This window comes from Myotis daubentonii, chromosome 6, assembly GCF_963259705.1.
Source record: "Myotis daubentonii chromosome 6, mMyoDau2.1, whole genome shotgun sequence".
Taxonomy (NCBI): Eukaryota; Metazoa; Chordata; class Mammalia; order Chiroptera; family Vespertilionidae; genus Myotis; species Myotis daubentonii.
Genome location: NC_081845.1, coordinates 89,230,377 through 89,252,632, shown reverse-complemented (window position 1 = coordinate 89,252,632; position 22,256 = coordinate 89,230,377). Strand labels below are relative to the sequence as shown.

The following is a 22,256-nucleotide window of genomic DNA, read 5'->3' as shown; positions in this document are numbered from 1 at the left end:
AGCTCTGGGTAGGCGGTATAGAGCTAGAAGGAAAATAAGACATGGGCCTTGCCCTCAAGGAATCTGCCATCTAGCTCAGGAGCTAAAGACAAAATGTGTACAATGAGAGTCCACGGTGAGAAGGCAAGTGTGCCGTGAAGAAGGCGATCTGCACTCGGCTGGAGCATCTGACGCTGCGGGTCACACCTAAGAATGCTGCCCGTCCTCATGCTGGGAGCTCTCCACCCGCTTCCCCCGCTTTCTAGAGTCACACACTCCCCGGTCCGGTCCTCTTCTGCCCCTTTCTCTTTATTGGGCCCTTTTCTCTCCAGTCCCTAAACAGACATGCCCCAAGCTATGGCCATCATTTGTTTCCTCCTTGGGGAACTCTTCCTTCCACTGTTCTAATTCTCACCAGTAGGCACTGTAGTGGAGTTAAAACTCACACCCAAAATCTTAGAATTTGCCATGAACACTGGGGTGCGGATATCTTTTCGAATCAGTGTTCTTGTTTTCCTCAGACAGGTCCCCAGAAGTGGAATTGCCGGGTTATAGGGCAGTTCTATGTAAGTGTTTGAGGAATCTCCATACTATTGTCCATAGTGGCTGTACTGGTTTACAACCCAGCAGAGCACGGAGCTTCCCTTTTCTCCACTTCCTCACGGACACTTGTTTCTTGTTGTACTGTTGATAGCAGCCATTCTGACATGTGTGTGGTGGTATCTCATTGTGGTTTGGATTTTCATTGTTTACAATAGCCAAGAGATGGAGGCAAGCCAAGTGTTTATTGATAGATGACTGGATAAAGAACACACACACACACACACACACACACACACACACACACACACACACACACTGGAATACCACTCAGCCATAATAAATAAAATCTTGTCATGTGGGACAACATGGACAAACCTGGAGACTATTACGCTAACTGAGATAAGTCAGCCAGAGAAAGACAAATACTGTATGATTCCACTTCTATGTGGATTCTAAAAAACAGAACGAATTAATAAAATGAAACAGAAGCACACTCACAGGCACAGGGAACAAACTGATGATGGCCAGAGGGGAGTGGGGAATGGCTGCAAAAGGGGAAGGGGAGTAAGGAGTACAAACGTTCAGTTATAAAACAAGCCACAGGGATGTAATGTGCGGCCTAGGGAATATGTCAATAACATCACAATAACTCTGCATGGTGACAGATGGTTACTAGACGTAGGGTGATCACTTCATCAGGTATATAAAAGCTGAATCGCTATGCTGTACACCCGAAACTCATATAATATTACATGTCAACTATAATTTAAATTTTTTTTAAAAAAAGGGGGAAAAACTTAGAATTTGATATCGAATGACCTCATTTTAAGTCTGGTTCCATCACTTACTAGTGTTGAAATCTTATGAAAATTTACACAAAGTAACTTCAGTTTTCATATTTTTGTACGCCATAATAACACTTTCTTTGCTGCAAAAAAATAGCAGTTGAGTTACTGATTGTTGAAGTGGTCCATGAGCTGAAGAGGCCACATAAATGCCAATCACTGTTGATATTCGCTCTATTCAGTGCCCCCATATCCTTATTTCCAACCACAATTTCTCTGTACACCAGATTAGAACGTCTAAGAGCCCGACTCATGATTGTTGCTAAAATGCCTTGCCAACATCTTGAACCTAACATTTCCCCAAAGCAACCTGGTCACTTTCCCTCAGTCCCTGTCCCACAAATGGATATCCAATCTGTCCCATTCCTGTCTGCTCTCCCCATCTCCATCTAAATATCCTTTATCTCTCACCTGGGTTACTACATTCTCTCCCTAGTCTCCCATCTTTCCGTTGGCTCCCTCAATTGTTCTCCACCTTGCAGACAGAGTACCACTTTAAAAAGACATATTTAATTATGTCAATCCTACCTATATCCCTGAATGGAACTGAAATGCTCCCGAGACTAAGTATCTCTAGTTTCTTCAACTCTCTTATGCAACTGTTTAGCAAACTCTTTTTAAATGTATCACTTTCACATTCTGAATTGAGTAGGTTCTTTCAAAAGTCTCCTAACCACAGAAGACACTGGAATCTGGGCAATCTACACTGAATGTTGCCAGTAAATAGCACATGAAGTGTTATACCACATTTGTTCCAGCCCTTTACCCAGGCTATGGAATTTCTATGGAAAACACACACACTTATTTGATGACTACATTTGATTAGTTCTTACCCCAACATTACAATCTGTTGACATAATTCCAGATCTTTTCTTTTCTTTTCTTTTCTTTTTTTCAATTTTGAGCTATCTACAAATGAAAATAACTTGTAGCTCCTCAACCAAATGATGTGCAAAACACCAAATAGGGCAGGACAGCATTCCATTAAGACACCACCGCTCCCTCCTCTGCTAGGTGCCAGTTATGGGTATTTTCAAATTGGCTTTAATCCCAATACTCTTGTGTGCCTTCAGTTCCTCACTACATCCTAGACCAGTGATGGCGAACCTTTTGAGCTCGGCGTGTCAGCATTTTAAAAAACCCTAACTCTGGTGCCGTGTCACATATAGAATTTTTTTGATATTTGCAACCATAGTAAAACAAAGACTTATATTTTTGATATTTATTTTATATATTTAAATGCCATTTAACAAAGAAAAATCAACCAAAAAAATGAGTTCGCGTGTCACCTCTGACACGCATGTCATAGGTTTGCCATCACTGTCCTAGAGGGTATTTTGGGAGACTTTATAAAATAAAGTGAATTCTCTTGATCTGTGAATTCTTATAACCCTATCAGAAAAGCCAATGAAATTAGTTTAAGGTGAATCAATGCTGATTCTTCCCTAATTGCTTATTGGCTATTATTTAGTAATCTTTTTACAGATCCTTTTCTTATGGCTTGATATTAAAAAAACAATTAACTTGTTCTTTCCCAAATAGGTTTACTTTTTTGGAAAGTTGAGAATAGATGACTTTTATTGACAGGGTAAACGCCTAAAAGGTTCGATGGGCCCCCTACAGACTCCTCATGTCTGCAGTCTGTGGTCCATGAAGGCCAGGTTTTTCCCTTTCTCATCTCCAGTACAGCCACGTCCCACTTCTCACTGAGGGCCCGTCAGAAGGTTACCTCCTCTAGGAAGGCTCTCCACTTTCTTCCTCCTCCCTCCTGGGCTCTGAACTCCTCCAGGGCAGGAACTGGGTCTTAGTCATCATTGTACCCTTAGCATAACTTAACGTAAAGTGCTCAAAAATGTTTATTAACTTGTTGACTCTTGCTCATTTCTAGTTTTCTGGATGTTAAGGCATGTTTCATAACTTCTAAAAATCTCCAAATAATTAGGAGACTACATCTGCAGACTGTTTGAGTGCATAGAATATAATTCATTTGAGTCTAAAAATTAGAATTTTTTGAAACAGCAGATCAACTCAAATCTCTCTGCCTATCTTGGGCTTCAGTTATGCTTTGTGCCCAGTTCCAGAGCATTTAACCAGTACCCCTCTACCTTCAACTACCCTTTCTCTTGCGTAGAATGCCCTCTTTCTGGTCAAATATTGCCTAGTATTGCTTACTAGAAAACTATGTGCCGTAGACCAATTCCAGCATGTCATAATTTCAAGAGTTTCATCAAAAGGTTGATGAGACTTGGGGACTCAACAGGGTTGAGTCACACATGTAGTCACCTGTTGGGAATGGCTAAAGGCATTTCCCCAAACCTGAATAGGAAACTGATTGTGGCTGCCAGACAGTTAAAAGGCATCTTAATCTACATGTTATTGCCTCCTACTGGCCAAACACCTGAACAGCCGTAGGCTATTCCCCATTCTGACAATGGACTCTGTACCCTTTGAAACCCTACCCTTTGAAGTGTATTATCTCTACCTTGCCTCAGGACAAATTGTGTTAATAAAAGCAAGGGTCCTAGACAAGGAGGCACTCTTCAGTTCCTTTAGCTGAAGGTCCTCTGATCCCCAATGCCTTTCAAAATTATATCTCGTCTCCAGACTCTTTATTAGTCTCTGGATTTCTATGTCATCTACACGCAGCCCCTTTTCCAGATTCCTGAACCTTTCTTGATGCTGGGACATGAACCCCGGCAACTATGTCCCTTTCCTCCTCCCCAAATAATCCTACTCAAAATTTACTTATCTTCATTAATTCCCTTGGACTATTCTCAAATGGTGTTAGGCATTGCGTTCATAAAGGCCATTAGACATATGTGCATATAGTAGGAGATCATGATATTCAAAATAGGAAAATGCAAAGAAAGGATTGTTCCAAATGGATTTCTGAATGTCCATCATTTTTTTTTAAACATGACATTGTAATGGACATTATGCTCCAGGTGGTCGTGGGGTGCGATGGTGTGATCCATTGGGCTACCAGTGTTTGGCAGCCAGCCAGTTCTGTGCACTATAAAGAGTGATGCGGATCTAAAAGGTGACTCAACAATGATCCTCTCAGGTGGCTTCAAATTCTCTGCACAGAAGGAGCAGCAATGTGGTTGTACAGTGGTCCCAGAAGCTGCTTTTGCAGGACACTTGCTCCACTCTCAGAAGCTATTTCATATGGTAAAAAAAATCTCACATTTCATTGGACAAAATCACTTCCTATTGAGCAGGACATACTCCTAGGCCAAAAGAGAAATTTAAAAGAAACAGTATAACGATCGGATTGGGTAAGCCTGATAAACATTTCCCAAAGGCTTTTCATTCCTCTTCCCTTTTGGGTTTTACAGACATACAACAACCAGTCCTGCTATTCTGATTCTTATCGGTAGATCAACTAGGAACTTTGTAAATTAAAATATTCATAATGCTATGTGTGTGTGCCCATCTTCAAGACTGAAAATTTTGATTTTAGGGGAAGGAATTGATAAGTAAAATGTGGTTTTGTGTTTATATAATGTGGTCTTATGTTTTTGTAACAATTTTTCTCTTTTTAATCTCACATATTTTCAATAACTTTGAAAATGATTATAGTTAATGCAGCCTTCAGTGATCTACATACTGTCTTTATATCACATATAAGATATTCCAGGATCTTTAAATATGTGTTTATTTCTTGTCATAGCTTTACCTTATATTCTATTCTTATGTATCAAAGTCTTTTTAATCACTCTGCTATTTTGGAGTGAAATATCTCCACAGGAATTCCCGTTGATGTAGACTAGGTTAGGTTAAGAAACTCTCTCTTGGACTGAACAGGAATACAAGATGTATTCCTTTAAAGAAAACAGCAGCAACCAGATTCCAGAACCCAGCTTTCCACCCCAATTCTCCTTTCTAATAACACTCTCTACCTGCATGTCCCAGCTGATCTGGTCCTCCCCTCACCTACTCCATCTGCATCGAAGACTGAAAGTACCAATCTCCATGCGTTCTCTAAGCTGATACCCTAACTTTTCAGGTAAAAACACCCTGAACTCAAAATGACTAACCCTGGCCTCACTGGATAAATAATTCCCTGTCTAGTTCTTCACACAGTGAATGAGCTCTCTTCATGTTCTCTGCCTCAGCCTTCATCAGCAAGGCCAGACCAAACCTGCTGGTTTAGCATGTGGCCATCAACACTTGCCTTCATCTTTTTCTGAGATGGCTTCAGAACACGCTGTCTAGCAGCAAAATGCCCCCAATGAGATAGCCCTCTGCTGAAATGAATGATCCCAAACTGCCATCTTCCTTTCTGATTTTTCTCTTTATAGGACATACAGCTGTTAGAAAAGCACTCAAAATCATTTTCCCTGGCTGAAGGATTTCTGGGTCCATCATGTTGTCAAAGTAGTTTTGTAAGAGAGAAAAATAGAGTAGGCACACGGATTCTGCTTGAAATGTAAAAGTAAGCGTTGGAACAATCTGGGACATATGACAAGAATGTTCCAGCAATTATGATTCACCGTTCGAATAAGAACATCCTACTATGTTTTATTGTGCTATATCCCTCCTAACAGGTCTGGAAATAGTTTGACGGATTTTTATTTTTACACCCTCAAAGATTTATTAGCTGACAATGATTTGGGGAGAGCTGACTGTCAGAGTTAGCGATGGCTCTTCTTCTGTTGATGTCAGAATTCAGCAGATTGCTTCCCTGTGGGCCATTTCTCCAGGATTTGGAAAATCAAAGTGAAACACATTTATATAGAAAAATCCAAGTATGCTGAAGTTGGCACATAAGGCAAATTGCAAAGAATTTTAGCTGTATCTCTAATCAGAGTTATATTCAATTATCATCTCTGTTTGTCATCCTGGAACTGATGTCATCATATCATCAGCATAAAGAATTGGTCTCTGAACAACAGAAACTCTATAACCCCAAATAGTCCCCCCCTTTTGTACCTGCAAGAACAACCATGGCTAAATTTAATCCTCAGTGGCAGTCAGTAACTCATCCGTCTAGCATATCTACTTATTTTTTTAATTGACTAACTTTTTTTTCTTTTCCTTTTAAAATTCAGCCTGGCTTACCAATTTCCAAGTCTGACCATACACATAACTGGAACAATACTATGATGGGGCTAAAAATTCTAATGATCTCAAGAATTTATAGCAGTTCATTAAACTGTCTTTAAGGAAAACCTTTTTTTACACATTCTAATTACCTTCAGATTACAAGTACACTGACAATACATTTACTGTCCTGTGTATAGACAACAAGGAGCTTCTGGGATTACACACCACGCAGAACTCAGGTAAACGTTTAAAAAATGTTATTTGTATGAAAGAAATTGGTCCTATCACATTGATGGCAACAGTTCTAAATGCAGTCTTTGAGTTTGGACATCAAGATCAGCAACAGATGAGGATCTGAGAACATGTCACTCACAGTAGAGATGGAGGTGCTGAAGGAAGAACTAGAAGCACAGATGTCTAGTCTGAGGTATAATATTTCCCTCCATGTTATCGGCCCATACTATCTCTCCACGTTTGGAAGAATCACAGTTCTCTCTGTGGCCACAATGATCCCTTGCTGTTAGAATTGGCAAGACTCCAGGTGGCAAACCTCAAACATGATCAAAGTACTTGTTGAAGGTTGGGTGGCTGATAAGGCCTTTGTCTCCTCGCTCTCCTAGCTTGGAACCAATATAAGGAATAAAAATATAAGATACAAAAGTCAGCCTGCCAAAAAATGAAACTATCTATCAGCAAGAAATGCTATAAAAATAGCTTCTGTGCTTAACGCTATAGCAAACATTGATTTTCTGCCAGTTTCCCCTGTGTATATTCCTGATTTGTAAGATAAGCAAAAAGCAATTGATCTGAGTTCTCTGATCCCTTTCTTCTCCTTTGCTCTACATCACAGAGATGCTGAGTTCTAAAGGTAGCTTTTCCCAAGGCCCCTGTTAGTTGGTAGCTGTCTTCCCACTTGGAAGACAGGGAGAGGGAGAATTACTCTGCCTTTCCCTTCCGCACACCCTCCGATCGCCTGCAGGTGGCTCCTACTAGCTGAGACCTGCCTGACCTAGTGGCTTCCCACTGTGGTAACCTCTGAGTTGCACCAGCATCCGGTTTGTCTTCTGAGATTCTTCCATCACCGATGAGAGAAAACTATCTGCATTGACTTTTCTCATTTTAAATACAGTGACTTATCTTTTTCTTAGCATAATACTATCCAGGTCCATCCAAATGTGGAATCCAAGAAACAAAATATGATGAACAAAAATAGATCCAGAGACATAGAGGCATGGAACAGAGTGACAAACTTCAGAGGGAAGGCAGAGGATGGTGGGTGGGTGGGAAGAGATCAACCAATGAACTTGTGTGCATATATGCATAAACTGTGGGCACAGACAATAGGGTGATGAAGACCTGGGGTGGGGGTTGGGGGTGGGCTAGAAAGGGTCAATGGGGGGGGGGAGGGAACATATGTAATACTTTCAACAATAAAGATAAAAAATAATAAACACAGTGACTTATCTTCCTGGTTGGAACCTGACTAATATATTTAATTAAATATACTATATTTAATACTAGAGGCCTGGTGCACAAAATTTGGGCATGGGGTGGGGGGCGTCCCTTCAACCCAGCCTGCACCCTCTCCAATCCGGGACCCCTTGGGGGATCAGGCCTAAACCGGCAGTCGGACATACCTCTCACAATCCTGGACCACTGACTCCTAATTGCTCACCTGCCTGCCTTCCTGGTCGCCCCTAACTGCCCCCATCTGCCATCCTGGTCACCCCTCACTGCCTCTGCATGCTGGCCTGGTTGCCCCTAACTGCCCCCCTGCCAGCCAGGTCGCCTCCAACTGTCCTCTCTCTGCCAGCCTGGTTGCCCCCAAGTTCCCCTCCCATCACCCTGGTTGCCCCTCATGGCTCCCCTGCCGGCCTGGTCGCCCCATGCAGCCTGCTTGTTCAGTTGCTTGGTTGTCCCTCACTAACCTCCCTGCCGGCCTGGTCATAGGCAGCCATCTTGTGAGGGTGTGAGGGTTAATTTGCATATCACCAGCTTATTATCTACACTAATAAAAGACAAGCATGCAAATTGACTGTACCTTCACGATGCCTTAAGCCATGCCCACCAGCCAATCAGAGTGACTATATGCAAATTAACCCAACCAAGATAGTGGCCGGCAGCCACGGAGCTGGAGCAAGCAGGAGGAGGCTTGGTTGCCCCAAATGATGGAGGAAGCCAAGCTTTCCCACCTGCCACGGCCCGCTCTGAGCTCCACTGAAAGCAACAAAGTTTTAATTATAGAGGGTAAATAAACCCCAGATACCTGCTTTTAGCCGACTGTGGCCATGGAGCTGGAGTGAGCAGGAGGCTTCCCTCCCACCTGCCCTGGCCGGCTCTGAGCTCCTCTCAAGGCTACAAAGTTTCAATTATAGAAGGTAAATAAATCCCAGAATAAAAAAAAGAGAGAGAGAGAGAAAGGAGAGGCTGGGAGCTTCCATCGCCAGGGGGCTTAGCTAGCCTGAAAACGGCCCTCAGCCCCTCACCCAGACTGGCCAGGCACCCCAGTGGAGACCCCCTACCCTAAAGGGGGTGTGGCCAGCCTGAAAACAGCCATCAGCCCCTCACCCAGGCTGGCCAGGCACCCCAGTGGGAACCCCACCCTGAAGGGGGTGTGACCAGCCTGCAAACATCCATCAGCCCCTCACCCAGGCTGGCCACGCACCCCAGTGGGACCCCCACCCTGATCCGGGACATCCTTCAGGGCAAACCAGCCGGCCCCCACCCATGCATCAGGCCTCTATCTTATATAATAAAAGGGTAATATGCAAACTTACCCTAACAGCAGAAAGACTGGGAATGACTGGTCACTATGACACACACTGACCACCAGGGGGAAGACGCTCAATGCAGGAGCTGCATCTTGGTGGTCAGTGAGCTCCCACATGGGGGAGCTCTGCTCAGCCACAAGCCAGGCTGATGGCTGCCAGTACAGCAGTGTTGGTGGGAGCCTCTCCTGCCTCCTCAGCAGCGCTAAAGATGTCTGACTGCAGTTTAGGCCTGCTCCCTGCTGACAAGTGGACATCCCCCGAGGGCTCCTGGGAAGCCAGAGGGATGTCTGACTGCAGCTTAGGCCCAATTCCCCAGGGAGCGGGCCTAAGCCAGCAGGTGGTCACCCCCCAAGGGGTCCCAGACTGCAACAGGGCACAGGCCAGGCTGTGGGACCCCCCACCCCGGCCCAGTGCAAAAATTTTTGTGCACCGGGACTGTAGTATAGGATAATATAATGCTCTCAATATTATACAAGACCAATAGAAGTATAAAATTTTTGCATTTCTTTCAAAGTCACAGGCAAGACACTAACCATTTTACCACACAAGATCCTTGCATATATTTTACCTACAATTTAGTACCTGTAAGCTTGCTCTGAACAATAAAAATCATGTAATTCAAAATGCCTAAATGTTTCCCTTGTTTCTACTTCTCTGCCTCAAAAATTATAGCTAAAATTTGTCCTTAATGGCCATAAGTTAACGCATCCCAGTTGTCTATTATATCCATCTATCTTCTTTTTTAAATCTAGTTTCTCTTTTAAAAATTTTGTAATTTTTGACACTTTTGTCCAGATTTATAGGTTTTAATATTGTTTCAAACTCACTGGAAAAACAGATGATATATGTAGCACTAACATAAAAATTGTTTTTTTAATTAAAAAGCCATGCTACGTTTGAATCTTATGAGGAATAATGAATTGTTATAAATGACACACACATTATATTTATCAAGATAGATCAAGTTACATTGTGGTAGCAAATTAACAAATAGCACCATAATCTCAGAGGCTTAAAATCATAACGGTTTCTTTCTTACATTATTTGTCAATATGGTTTAATGGTGGCTCTGCTCAGTGGTTAGAGCGTCAGCAAGGCTGGGAAGGTGCTGCCAGCTTGTGAGGCACCATCTCAACATAAGCTTCAGGGTTGCCACAAGAGGGAAAGAGACCAAGGAGAACCTCATGCTAGTTCTTAAAAGCTTCAATGCAAAAGTAGCATCTCGCATTCACTCACATTTCATTGGCTAACGCAAGCCACATGAACTCTCTTCAAGGAAGCCTGTGCAAGAAAGAATAAGCTAGACATTTTGGTGAGCACTGTTCATCTCTATCACACTTACTACGTTAAACATCCGAACTGCCGGAAGCCAGTTCCAGCATGTCATCATTGCAAGCGTTTCATCAAAAGGTTGATGGAACAAGGGCTGAGACATATATGTTGTCACCTGTTGGGAATGGCTGAAGGCATTTCCCCAAACCTGAAAAGGATGATTGCTTGCTGCCAGACAGCTCAGGGCATCTTAATCTACATGCTATTGCCTCCTACTGGCCAAACACCTGAACAGCCACATGCACATTCTTCCAATCTGACAATGGAATCTGTCCCTAAGCCTACCCTTTAAAGTGTATATCTCCACCTCACCTTAGGACAATTTGTGTTAATAAATAACAAGGGGTCCTGAGATGAAGAGATCTTAGTTTCTTTAGCTAGGCTCCTCTGACCCCCAAATGCCTTTCAAAATTATGCTTCAACTCTGGACTCTTTATTAAGTTATACACAGCCCTTCTCCAGATTGCTGAACCCTTCTTAATGCCAGAACAACCCCGGCACGAACAACACAAAAAGGAGCAAATATGAAAGTAGGAATCTCCCAATCAAAAATAACTATGTTAATGTTTGAGTAAAAAAGGCTGCTTTTTCAAAAAAAAAAATCCTCACCCAAGGATATGTTTTCCATTGATTTTTGTTTTTGACAGATTGGAAGAAAAGGAGGGGAGAGAGAGAGAGAGAGAGAGAGAGAGAGAGAGAGAGAGAGAGAGAGAGAGAGAGAGAAAAGACAGATTGGACAGATTGATTTGTTGCTTCCCAAATGCACCCTTACAAGGGACCAAGGATTGAGCATGCAGCTGAGGTATGGGCCCTTGACTGGGAATTGAACCAGTGACCCTTCAGTTCATGGGCCAACATCTAACTACTGAGCAAAGCCAGCTAGGGCCTCAAGTTTTCTTTTGATCTTCCTCTCTTGTCTTGCAATCTTTTTATTTTTAACCCTTCTACATTTTAAGCTATTTTTGTAAAACAAAGAATGTATTTAGGTAATATCTAAGATTATAAAGAACTCTCTGCTTCTGATGTAATCAACCTTCAAATACCAGTATATGTTCCTTAGTGCTCCCCCCACACCTATACTCCATATATGTGGATAGGTCTGCAGATGTTTTCTTTCTAATAACTTAATCTTTCAACATGTCATCTTTTCCCTAAAGAGTAGTCTGGGAATAGATGAGGAAATATTCAAATTAACATACTTTTACTATCTGCTATATCCTTAGCCTTAACAGCATACACTTTCCTCAATTTTTTGCACTAAGAGGTCTGGGATGGTAAAACCCCTTAAGTCACAAACTCACTGAACCCCACTAAAAAAGAACATCTTTCTTGGCAATGCACCTGGACTACTGACCACAAAAAGGTCTGTCTTTAACATTTCTTCTTATGATGCACCTTTTGTAGTGCAGAATAAATATCTCTGTAACACTGGGCCCCCCATACTTGCCTATGTTCTTAGATCTCAACACTCTGACCAAATGATCATCAGATTTGGGTTTGAGAATTGTGACCCTTTCGCAAAGGGGAAATTGTATCCTGCCTGAGGTTGGAGAATATATATGTTGGCTCTCAGCACCCTCCGTCGCCATAAGTCAAATTTCATAGTATTTGGCAGGTTTCCTCCGGGTTTGAGGTTATGGCTGTTTCCTTGTTTCACTGAAGATGGCTTTTATTCCCCCTCTACATTTCACATGTTGTTGCTCTTGCTGGCGAATTTCAATAACAGGGAGTAAAAATTACTTTCTTCTGCTATGTTTAATCAGAAATGAGAATTTTAATGATCAGAAGAAACTCTAGAGCTAAGTTTTTACAGCTAAAAAGATTATGTTTCTGTAATCATGTATAGAGGCTATGTACATTTTAACATTCTAATAATGACTGTACCATACCACTTTGCTTATTTTAATAAATGTTTTAGATCTCAAAACTCATGGTTCATGCAATAGCATGAATCAGATTAGATGAGAGCAGAAAGCAAACTATGTTATAACACAGAATCACTATTTTAAAATGTATATTTCTCATATATAATATATATAAAAAAGAAATGCCTGGCATAGAGTATGTGCTCAAAATTTAAGTTTATTTCCTTCTAGTAAGAATATACAGTAGACAAAAAGAAGAGGTTACAATTGTGAACACATCTTTGCTAAGGCTTTTAGCTGCCTATTGGGACCTACTAATAAGAGAGGCTATCCTTCCTATACAATAAAAAGGTAATATGCAAATTGACCCTAATGGCGGAATGACCAGTCGCTATGATGCGCCCTGACCACCAGGGGGAAGACGCTCAATGTGGGAGTTGCCCCCTGGTGGTCAGTGCACTTCCACAGGGGGAGCACTCCTCAGCCAGAAGCCGGCTCATGACTGGCCAGTGCAGCGATGGTGGCGGGAGCCTCTCCTGCCTCCATGACAGCGCTAAGGATGTCCGACTAACAGCTTAGGCCAGCTCCCCGCGAGCCTAAGTCATTAGTCGGACATCCCCCGAGGTATCCCAGGCTGCCAGAGGGATGTCTGACTGCCAGCTTAGGTCCACTTAAGCCTTCAGTCAGACATCCCCCGAGGGGTCCCAGACTGCGAGAGGGTGCAGGCTGGGCTGAGGGACCCCCCCCTCCCAAGTGCATAAATTTTCGTGTGCCAGGCCTCTAGTTTGTATTATAATAAAAGCAGGATCCAAAATATTTAGCCTGCTGCGTATTTTGCTCTTCCCAGGCTCACAAATCTTGGACTAAAGGTGCTAATTATTTACAATTAACATATCTTTCAAACAAGACTCTGTAAGTATATGTGAGTCAATGTCCCTCTAAGGGTGGAGTGGAAGATGATTCTGTAACAATAATTATGACCCAAATCCTCGATTCCCACACATAGCACACAAGGCGACAGACGCTTAGTGTTGATAACAAACACAACCTAATAGCAAACGTACCCTTTCCTCCTTGTATTACAGACAACAAGAATGTTGCTCCTGAGAGTGGCCTGAACCACTGACTCAGCTCACACGGTCTCCCACAGCCTTTACACACCCGCAAGGTCACCCAGTTCACTCCCGAGTGTGATAATGAGCAGAGTCTGAGAGTCTGCAAAGCACAGCAGCACAACTCAGATACATCTACCAAGTTTTAATTTCAAGCCAAGAATTAGGTAAAAAGACCTTGAATAGCTCCTGGAAAATTAAATTCGATAAACATCACTGGCAGGTTATTTGGAAAGTTCAACTTTTCCAAAAGGTCTGGGGTCTCACAATTTGTTTTTTTTGTTTGTTTGTTTGTTTGTTTGTTTGAAGTCAAAGTCATCTGTGATGTGCTCTGTACTCACGTACGTTCAATTCTGGGCCTGAGATTCAGGTCTTATTACCGGAAATCATCAGGCTTCCCTCTCCCCATCAATTCAATAAAACAATTAATTAATGACTGACCACCTGGTTGCCAGGTAGTGAGACAATAGAGAGGAACCAGTTAACAGTCTTGTCTTTAAATAGTCGCTCGCTGAGAACCACGGGGTCTTTCCAAATGTCATTTAATTCAATTCTTACTATAATCCTAGAAGGGAGGTGTTGTTATGCTCATTTCACACATTAGAAAGCGTGGCTTAGAGGGTTAAGTGACGTGCCCAAGGACACACACCTGGGAAGGATGGAGCCGGGAGCAGAACAAAATACAACAAACTGGGTGGCTTAGACAACTGACACTTATTATCTCACAGTTCGGAACACTAGAAGTCCCAAACAGGGTTGTGGACAGGGCTGGTCTCCCCTCTGAGGACCCACTCCAGGACCCTCCTCCTAGATGACCATTTCATGTTAACACGGCATCCCCCATAGATGTGTCTGTCTCTAAGTTTCCCCATTCAATAAGGACACAAGTCATATTGTTCAGCGCTCACCCTGATGGCCTCATTTTAACTCGATTACCTCTGGAAAGACCCTGGCTCTCAACAGGGTCAGGTTCTGAGGTACCAGGGTTAGGACTTTGGCACAGGAAGTGGGGGTGGGGAGGGGGAGACACAGTTTAACCCGTAACAGACTTCACTGTGAAGTTTTGGTGGAAAGGACCCCAGGCACTATTCTCTTTTCCAAACTGGCTTGTATACGAGGCTCATGTTACCCTTATGATTCACTTTGAGCTACTTTATCACTCCTTAAAATGGCACTTTTATCAATGGAGGCTATTTCTAGAGGGTGGATTCAAAATGAACATTGATTTTGTTAACTTAGGACAGTTTTTTTTTCTCTCTTTCTTCAAGATTCAGGTAAAATCTCCACGTTCCAGAAACTTCTGATAAATTCACTCCAAGCTGATGATGACCGACCATCCCTTTCCATTTCCAGGCCACTATGGGAACAATGGGGTGGATGCAACTGGGCATCACACTTCAATCCAAAATAACACAACACTTTCTTGTAAGTGGAATCATTTGTCAGTGAGCTGTTACACTTCTAAGCATGATACCCAAAGCAGAAACCATAAAATGAAAAGACTGATCTGAACAGATGAAGAACATAAAACTAAACTAAAATTTATAAAATGGGGAAAGTATTTGCTGAATATGTGAGAAAGACGAAAAGTTACTCTTAATGTTCATTCACTCAATAATCACTCACTGAGCCCTGCTGTGCATCAGGCTCCGTTTTAGGAGCGGAGGTTGCAAGGTGAGCAAGACTGAATCCCAGTCTCACAGAGTCAGCACATCAACCAGACCTCCTCTGACACTCCAGGGAAATGCTGGAAGCTACCCATTGTCTACACTATCAGGAAAGTGTAACCAAGGAACCCAGAAGACTGATGGACCTTGAGCTCTGGCAAGGGCCAAAGCTATGCACTGATTGTTTAGTGGAGACAATGGTGGCTCAAGCAATTTCCTGACCTAATAGTCTCAAAGTAAATCTTTACTAATATTTACTGCCCTTTAAGGTAGTCTGTCTGCTACTGGAATTGCCTGCCTAAGGGCAATATGTGTATCTAAAATTGAATCAAAGGCTGGTAGGGCCTGGGCACCAGTGAAGCCCTCCTACTAGAGTTGGGCTCTCTGCCTAGCCCCCTGTTTCCAAATTCATATTTCTTATCTAGTCTCGTCATTTGTTGTGGCACTTCTTCAGGTCCCAAATGCAAGCCATACTATATATATATACACACACTATATATATACTAGAGGCCCGGTGCACAAAAATTTGTGCACTCGGGGAGGGAGGGGGGGTCCCTCAGCCCGGCCTGTGCCCTCTCCCAGTCTGGGAACCCTCGGGAGATAAACGACCTGCTGGCTTAGGCCTGCTCCCGGGTGGCAGAGGGCAGGCCCAATCCCTAGGTGCAGCCCCTGGTCGGGCTCAGAGCAGGGCCATTTGGGGAGTTGGGGCACCGCCCCATGTCATGCACAGAGCAGGGAGGATCAGGAGGTTGCGATGCCACCCTCAGTCACGCTCAGGGTAGGGCCGATTGGGGGATTGGGGCACCGCCCCCTGTCACACTCAAGGCAGGGTCGATGGGGAGGTTGCAGTGCAACCCCCTGTCATGCACAGAGCAGGGCCAATCAGGGGGTTGGGGCACTGACCCCTGTCACTCACAGAGCAGAGCCCATCAGAGGGGTTGGGGCGCCGCCACTCTCACACTCAGGGCAGGGCCGAAGGGGAGGTTATGGCTCTACCCCGTCACACACAGAGCAGGACCCGTTGGGGGGGGGGGCGGGGGGGAGGGGGTTGGGGCACCACACCTTGTCACACACAGAGCAGGGCCGATCAGGGGGTTGGGGCACTGCACCCTGTCACACACAGAGCCGCAGAGCGATCAGGGGGTTGGGCAGCTCCCCCCTATCAGGTACAGAGCAGGGCTGATCAGGGGGTTGGGGCGCCTTCCCCTGTCCCGAACAGAGCAGGGCGGATAGGGAGGTTGTGGCCCCGCCCCCTGTTGCACACAGAGCCGCAGGGCGATCAGGGGGTTCAGGGGGTTTGGGCACTGCCCCCTGTCACACTGATGCCAGTGCCGGGAGGCCTCGCGGCTCAGCTGATCCCCGTGCACTGGGTGTGTGTGTGGGGGGGAGTGTCCCTCAGCCCAGCCTGCCCCCTCTCACATACTGGGAGCCCTCAGGCGTTGACCCCCATCACCCTCCAATCACAGGATCGGCCCCTTGCCCAGGCCTGATGCCTCTGGCCTAGGCGTTCGGCCCGGGCAGCGGGGACCCGCAGCTGCAGCGGCCCCACGATCGTGGGCTTTGCTTTAGGCCCAGGCAAGGGACCCCTAGCTCCTGGGACTGCCAGCTTCGACCGTAACCAGCTCCCATCGCTGGCTCCACCCCTACTTCCTGCTATCACTGGCCAGGGCAGAAAAGGCACCTGATTCTCTGATCATGGCTGGGGGGCAGGGCAAAGGCAGCCCCAGGGCCGCCTTTGCCCTGCCCCCCAGCTCTTAGCTCCCCCCTGGGTTTCCGATCACTGTCAGTGGCAGGGGGCTTCTTCCTGCTTTCCCTTTCGCCTCCCTGCATTGTGCCTACATATGCAAATTAACCGCCATCTTGTTGGCAGTTAACTGCCATCTCAGTTGGCAGTTAATTTGCATATAGCCCTGATTAGCCAATGAAAAGGGTAGCTCGTACGCCAATTACCATTTTTCTCTTTTATTAGTGTTGATACTTTTTGTCTGCCAAATTGGCCAAATTTTCAAATTTAGTGATGTTGGTGAGGATGCATACTATAGACCTGCTCACAAACTTTTCAACAGCTTCTTAATGGAAAATCCCAAACTGTCCCCAACTTTCGCCTGAGCACATATACATGCTAAAATGTGCAATCCTGGGCTCTGCTGTAGAGATTCTGAATCCATGGGTTAGAAAAGGGGTCCCAGAAACTTGTCTTTTGACTATGACAGGAAACTCTACTGCAAGTTATCCTCTGGCCACGCTTGAGGACAGACTGCTTAGAGTATGGGCTGGGTCAAGAAAATGGTCCCAGCTATGGAACTGTGCAGGACTGTCTTGCTCAATTAGACTTGATTAATTGATAGAAACATTTAACTACTAGAGACCCAGTGCACGGGATTTGTGCACTGGTGGGGGGCATGGCCTGTAGGTATCAGCCAGCTGTGGGAGTGCTGCTCATCCTGGTCAGCCAAGAGGCGTTCTCACTGTGGGAGCACAGTGACCACCGGGGGGGAGCTCCTGTGTTGAGCGTCTGCCCCTTGGTAGTCTGCGCGTCGTAGCGACTGGTCGACTGGTTGTTCTGGTCATTCTGTCATTTGGTCACTGGGCTTTTATTATATAGGATGAGACAAAAAGTATCAAGTGTAGGCCATTGTAACTCACCTAGTTATTAGTAACAGGAAAGCTACATATTATAGGCATCTCATTTGGGCAGCTTTGCCAGAAAGCTACATCTTTACACTCCCCAGGGAACCACAGGTCTATCCTCTGCAGGTCGCAGGGGGAAGGGACTGGACAGGGAGGAGGATGGGTGCATCTGCAGTGAGTTGGGGTGATGTGGGGAAGTACTTGACTGTCAGTCACACCTGGGAACAAGTTATTGGCCAGAATGGGTGTGGCCACTGTAAGGGCCTGAAATTTGGGATATTTCAATCCCTTGAACACAGGAGTTTGCTCTTTTGGCAAATTGCACTTGACTCCTGGCTTGCGGGGCTCTCTCGCTCCTGCTTCCTGGCATTCGCTAGACTAATGGACTGCAGCTAGCCTGATGCTAACTGGACCTGGATGCATCATGGGAGGGAAATTCTGGACACTGGCTTTGCTTTTAGGTCTACTGAAACCCAGCTACACTCCTTCTAGGACTGGAACAGGACTTCGGAAACCCAAGGGTGTAATTCCATGAAAATAAAAATCTCTCATCCTCCTGTGTGAGTCTCAGAAAATTCTTTTCCTGGAGAGATTGTGAAGACACCATCCCCAGCAGCCAGTGGGGGAGAGGACGCCCCAACTTCTCCAATAACAAAGCCATGCTTGCTACTGGTGGGCTTTGACACTGGGCCACACACAGTTCAGATTTTAAGATATTTATTCTCTTTGGCCCAGCAAGTCAACTTAAAAATTTTTTACCCTAAGGATATAATCAGGTCTTATTCAAAACACTGGTAGACTTATAGAAACTATTTAAGAGTTTGGAATAAGTAAGAAGAGGATGAGGCTAATCTTGATCATTTTTTCCTTGAAATGCTGGCTTTGAGAGAGAACTTGCAAGGGAAGAGCACTCCACTGGTGTCCCACATTTGCAGACTTTGTTTTGCAACTGTTTTCTGGTTACTATGGCAACTTCTGGATGTCTCCGTGTAAATGGGAATTTGGGGAGCTTATTTTTGAGAAGAAAAAAAAAAGAATAGTGCTTTCTTTTTATCCTGGTAAGCTTGTTCTGTGCTGTCAAATTACATTCCGACAGCGAGGTTCAATCTAGAACATGCTTCATTAGAGACTGAATAATAAAGTATTTCCAGGGATTGACAGTTCTTTTTCATGTATATTTTTATGTATTTGCTTTCAATGAATTCAAGAGATTAAACTGAAGTGCTAAATACTTGCTATCCTTTTAAATAATTCAGAAATAGATCCTCACTTGGAGAATTTGACACATGTGAGTGTGGTCATGGCATTTGTGGAATGAGGCACAAGGAAAGAACATGGCCCTGGGTCAGTCAGACCTGGACACTCAGCCAGTGTTCTGACACCCTGAGCCTCAGTTTCCTCTATACAATAAGAATCAGAAATAATATAATTATACAGTGTCTGCAACAATGTCAAGTCCTTTGAGCAGGTTCTCAGGAAAACATGGTAGCTATTCTTACCAAAGAAAAAATAAAAGCAAGCCCAGAAACATCCCACATCTATTAGATTTGGTTTAAAACAATTAGGCTTTTCACTGGAAAATGGAATACATTAAAAAAACATAATACATATCAGCACTATTAATTGGACTTCTTCAGGTTTCAGCGTATCCTATATAATAAAAGGCTAATATGCAAATCGACCTAACAGCGAAATTACCGGTCACTATGACCTGCACTGACCACCTTCGGACAGACGCTCAATGCAGGAGCTGCCCCCAAGTGGTCAGTATGCTCCCACAGGGGGTGCGCTACTCAGCCAGAAGCTGGGCTCACGGCTGGTGAGCACAGCGGCGGTGGCAGGAGCCTCTCCAGCTCCCACAGTAGTGCTAAGGATGTTCAACTGATGGCTTAGGCCCGCTTTCCATGAGGAGCAGGCCTAAGCCATCAATCGGACATCCCCCGAGGGCTCCTGGACTGTGAGAGGGCACAGGCCGGTCTGAGGGACCCTCCCTGAGTGTACAAATTTCATGCATCGGGCCTCTAGTTTATAATAATATCATTAGATACTCATCAGTAAGTAATAGGAAAAGACTGTGGGGATTTTGTAAGATGAAGGAACATGACAGATAAGCTTGTATAAAGGAAGTCTGAGATCCTTAAAACTTTATACCAGTGTGAAAAGATGTAGTGAGCTAAGTTGACAAAGTAGATAGCAAAGGCCAAGCTTTTAAGCTTATAGAAGTCACGGTAACTAAGGGCCAGGAGCCCCCAATTACCCATTATAGATGAGGGGACGCTGTGGGGACAGGGCTCGACTTCTCTCAGACAAGTGAGTCACTTCCGAAGGAAGTTAGCACTGAGGCAGGGACAGGCTTCCCCACTGGTTTTCCAGTAGCATTGATTCTCATATGTCTCTGTCTCTTGGTTTGCTGTTTATTAAACTGTGTATGAAGGAACGGGGTTTTTAATTGGGGCATGCTACATCAGACTCCTTAATTTCTACTCTGCCTTTATTCCTTAATCTTTAATTATTGTGACAAATTAGAGCACCACAGATGACCACATGGGCAAAATGTTGAAGCAAACACAAATGCCAATTTTGTAAAGCAACACAAGATATTCTGAAATTTAAAACTACGTAAAGGTAACAAACTGTCAAATCTCAGAGGGAAGGTGGGGGTGGGTGGGAAGAGATCAACCAAAGACCTTGTATGCATATATGCACAACCCACGGACACAGACTATAGGGTGGAGAAGCCTGGGGTGGGGAGCAGGTGCGGGCTAGAAGGGGTCAATGGGGGAAATAAGGGGACATATGTAATGCTTTCAAAAATAAAGATTAAAAAATACTTTGTAAAAGTCCCCTGAAATGAAAGTAATAGTTTAAGGGTCCTTAAGTCCATATCATATGTGGCACATAAGCTCAACTTATAGAAGTTAGCCTATTGAAAAGTATTGATGCAGAACTATAAAAACCACCACCACCAACAACAAAAGTAAGGGCTCAACACAGAAACAGATGTCAACGCCGTATTTTCAGGATCTGAATTTGGTTTCCATTTCCATTTATTTGTCTTGTATCTAAGGTAGTACATTCAAGAGAGTGAAAATGGGGCGGGAAGAAAGGTCAGTTGATAGACTTTCCCAGAATGCTGATCCTCCCAGCTTATTGTCCTCGCCTGCTGCTTGTCACCAGAGACAGAGAATCTGGGAGCATGGTTTAAAAAGGAAACTGCCAGGACTAACGGTCCGCTGCGCATTGGGGGACTGTCCCCACACCACCACCACCACCACCCCACTCCTTTCCCCACAGGGTCGCTGGATGACAGCTTCGTGACCCTCCATCTCCAGCCTGTAACTGGTTAAGGTCAGGGTCCCTGACCACGGCGGGTCAATCCTGGCTCCTGCCTTGGGATCCCAGGTAAAATACAGGTGTCCAGTTAGATTTGAAGGTCAGATTAACAACAAATAGTATAAGTATGTCCCCAATATTACACCAAAACATACTCATATTACACTCTGTGGCAGTGTTCCCAGATCTGCCAGCGACAGCTGCCAATGCAGAGAGCACGTCCTGCATCCCGTGCACTAATCCAAATGCTTTATAAGTGATCCTCCACTGAATACACGAAAACATATGGAGATGTAAACACACACCAACACATGGGTAATTTGAGATTAGGAAGAATGAATTGTGTATTTTTAAATTGCAAACATTATGCAAAAATTCCTATAATTAAGATATTTAATGAGTTGTCATCCATTAGCTGCAAACCAGTTTGTATAAAATTGAAAAATATAAAAATTAAGAGCCTAGATGCTAACTCCTGCTCATTAAATCGCTGTTGAGCTTGGGAAAGTCTTTTCGCTTCTCTGGATCTAGGTTTCTTACTCGGCAGCTGAGAGTTGGATGGGATTATGTGTAAGGTTCTTGCTGTCCCTAAAATCCCATGATCTCCTCTAGTGTGCTAGCAGCCTCAGAGGACAGTCTCTCACCTCTGCAATCATCCTGTTGGTGTCTCCTAAGAAAAGCAGGTTCAGAGCCTCTTCCTCCGTGGTTGCCTGATGGCGAGACAGGTTTTTCAGGTGAATGTTCTGATCAGGGTCCTCCAATATCGTCACTTTCCTAGGAAGTGGGAAAAACAGAAACGAGGTACTTTGAAAATGAAAGGAACTTGAAGTCTCTTTTTTTAATAGGCTTAGTTTTTAAAAGATGTAGGGTATGATGTCTGGAACTTATAAAAATCAAATAACACACGAGGCAGCAGACAGGACTCCATTCGCATCACACCCTGACATGACCTTGACAGCACATCATCTAGCTTCGGGGCTCCTGATTTAAAGCCACCTGTCTTTGCAGTCATCAGCTCACTAAATCATCTTGAAATGCGTATTACCGAACTAAAAATGCAAATAGATAACCTTCTACCTATGTCAGGAAACTTGGCCATTTGTGTCATAATTCAGTTACTTACATCGGC

At 44.3% G+C, this 22,256-nt stretch overlaps 1 protein-coding gene across 1 annotated transcript in view; it reads right to left on the bottom strand.

Annotated features, from left to right (window-relative positions):
• Window positions 1–22,256, bottom strand: part of LOC132237631 (kinesin-like protein KIF6) — a 156,741-nt gene that overhangs the window by 19,579 nt on the left and 114,906 nt on the right. The window contains exon 6 of the mRNA XM_059702258.1: window positions 21,772–21,901. Coding sequence (XP_059558241.1) covers window positions 21,772–21,901 — 130 coding nt within the window. The remainder of the gene's footprint in view (window positions 1–21,771; window positions 21,902–22,256) is intronic.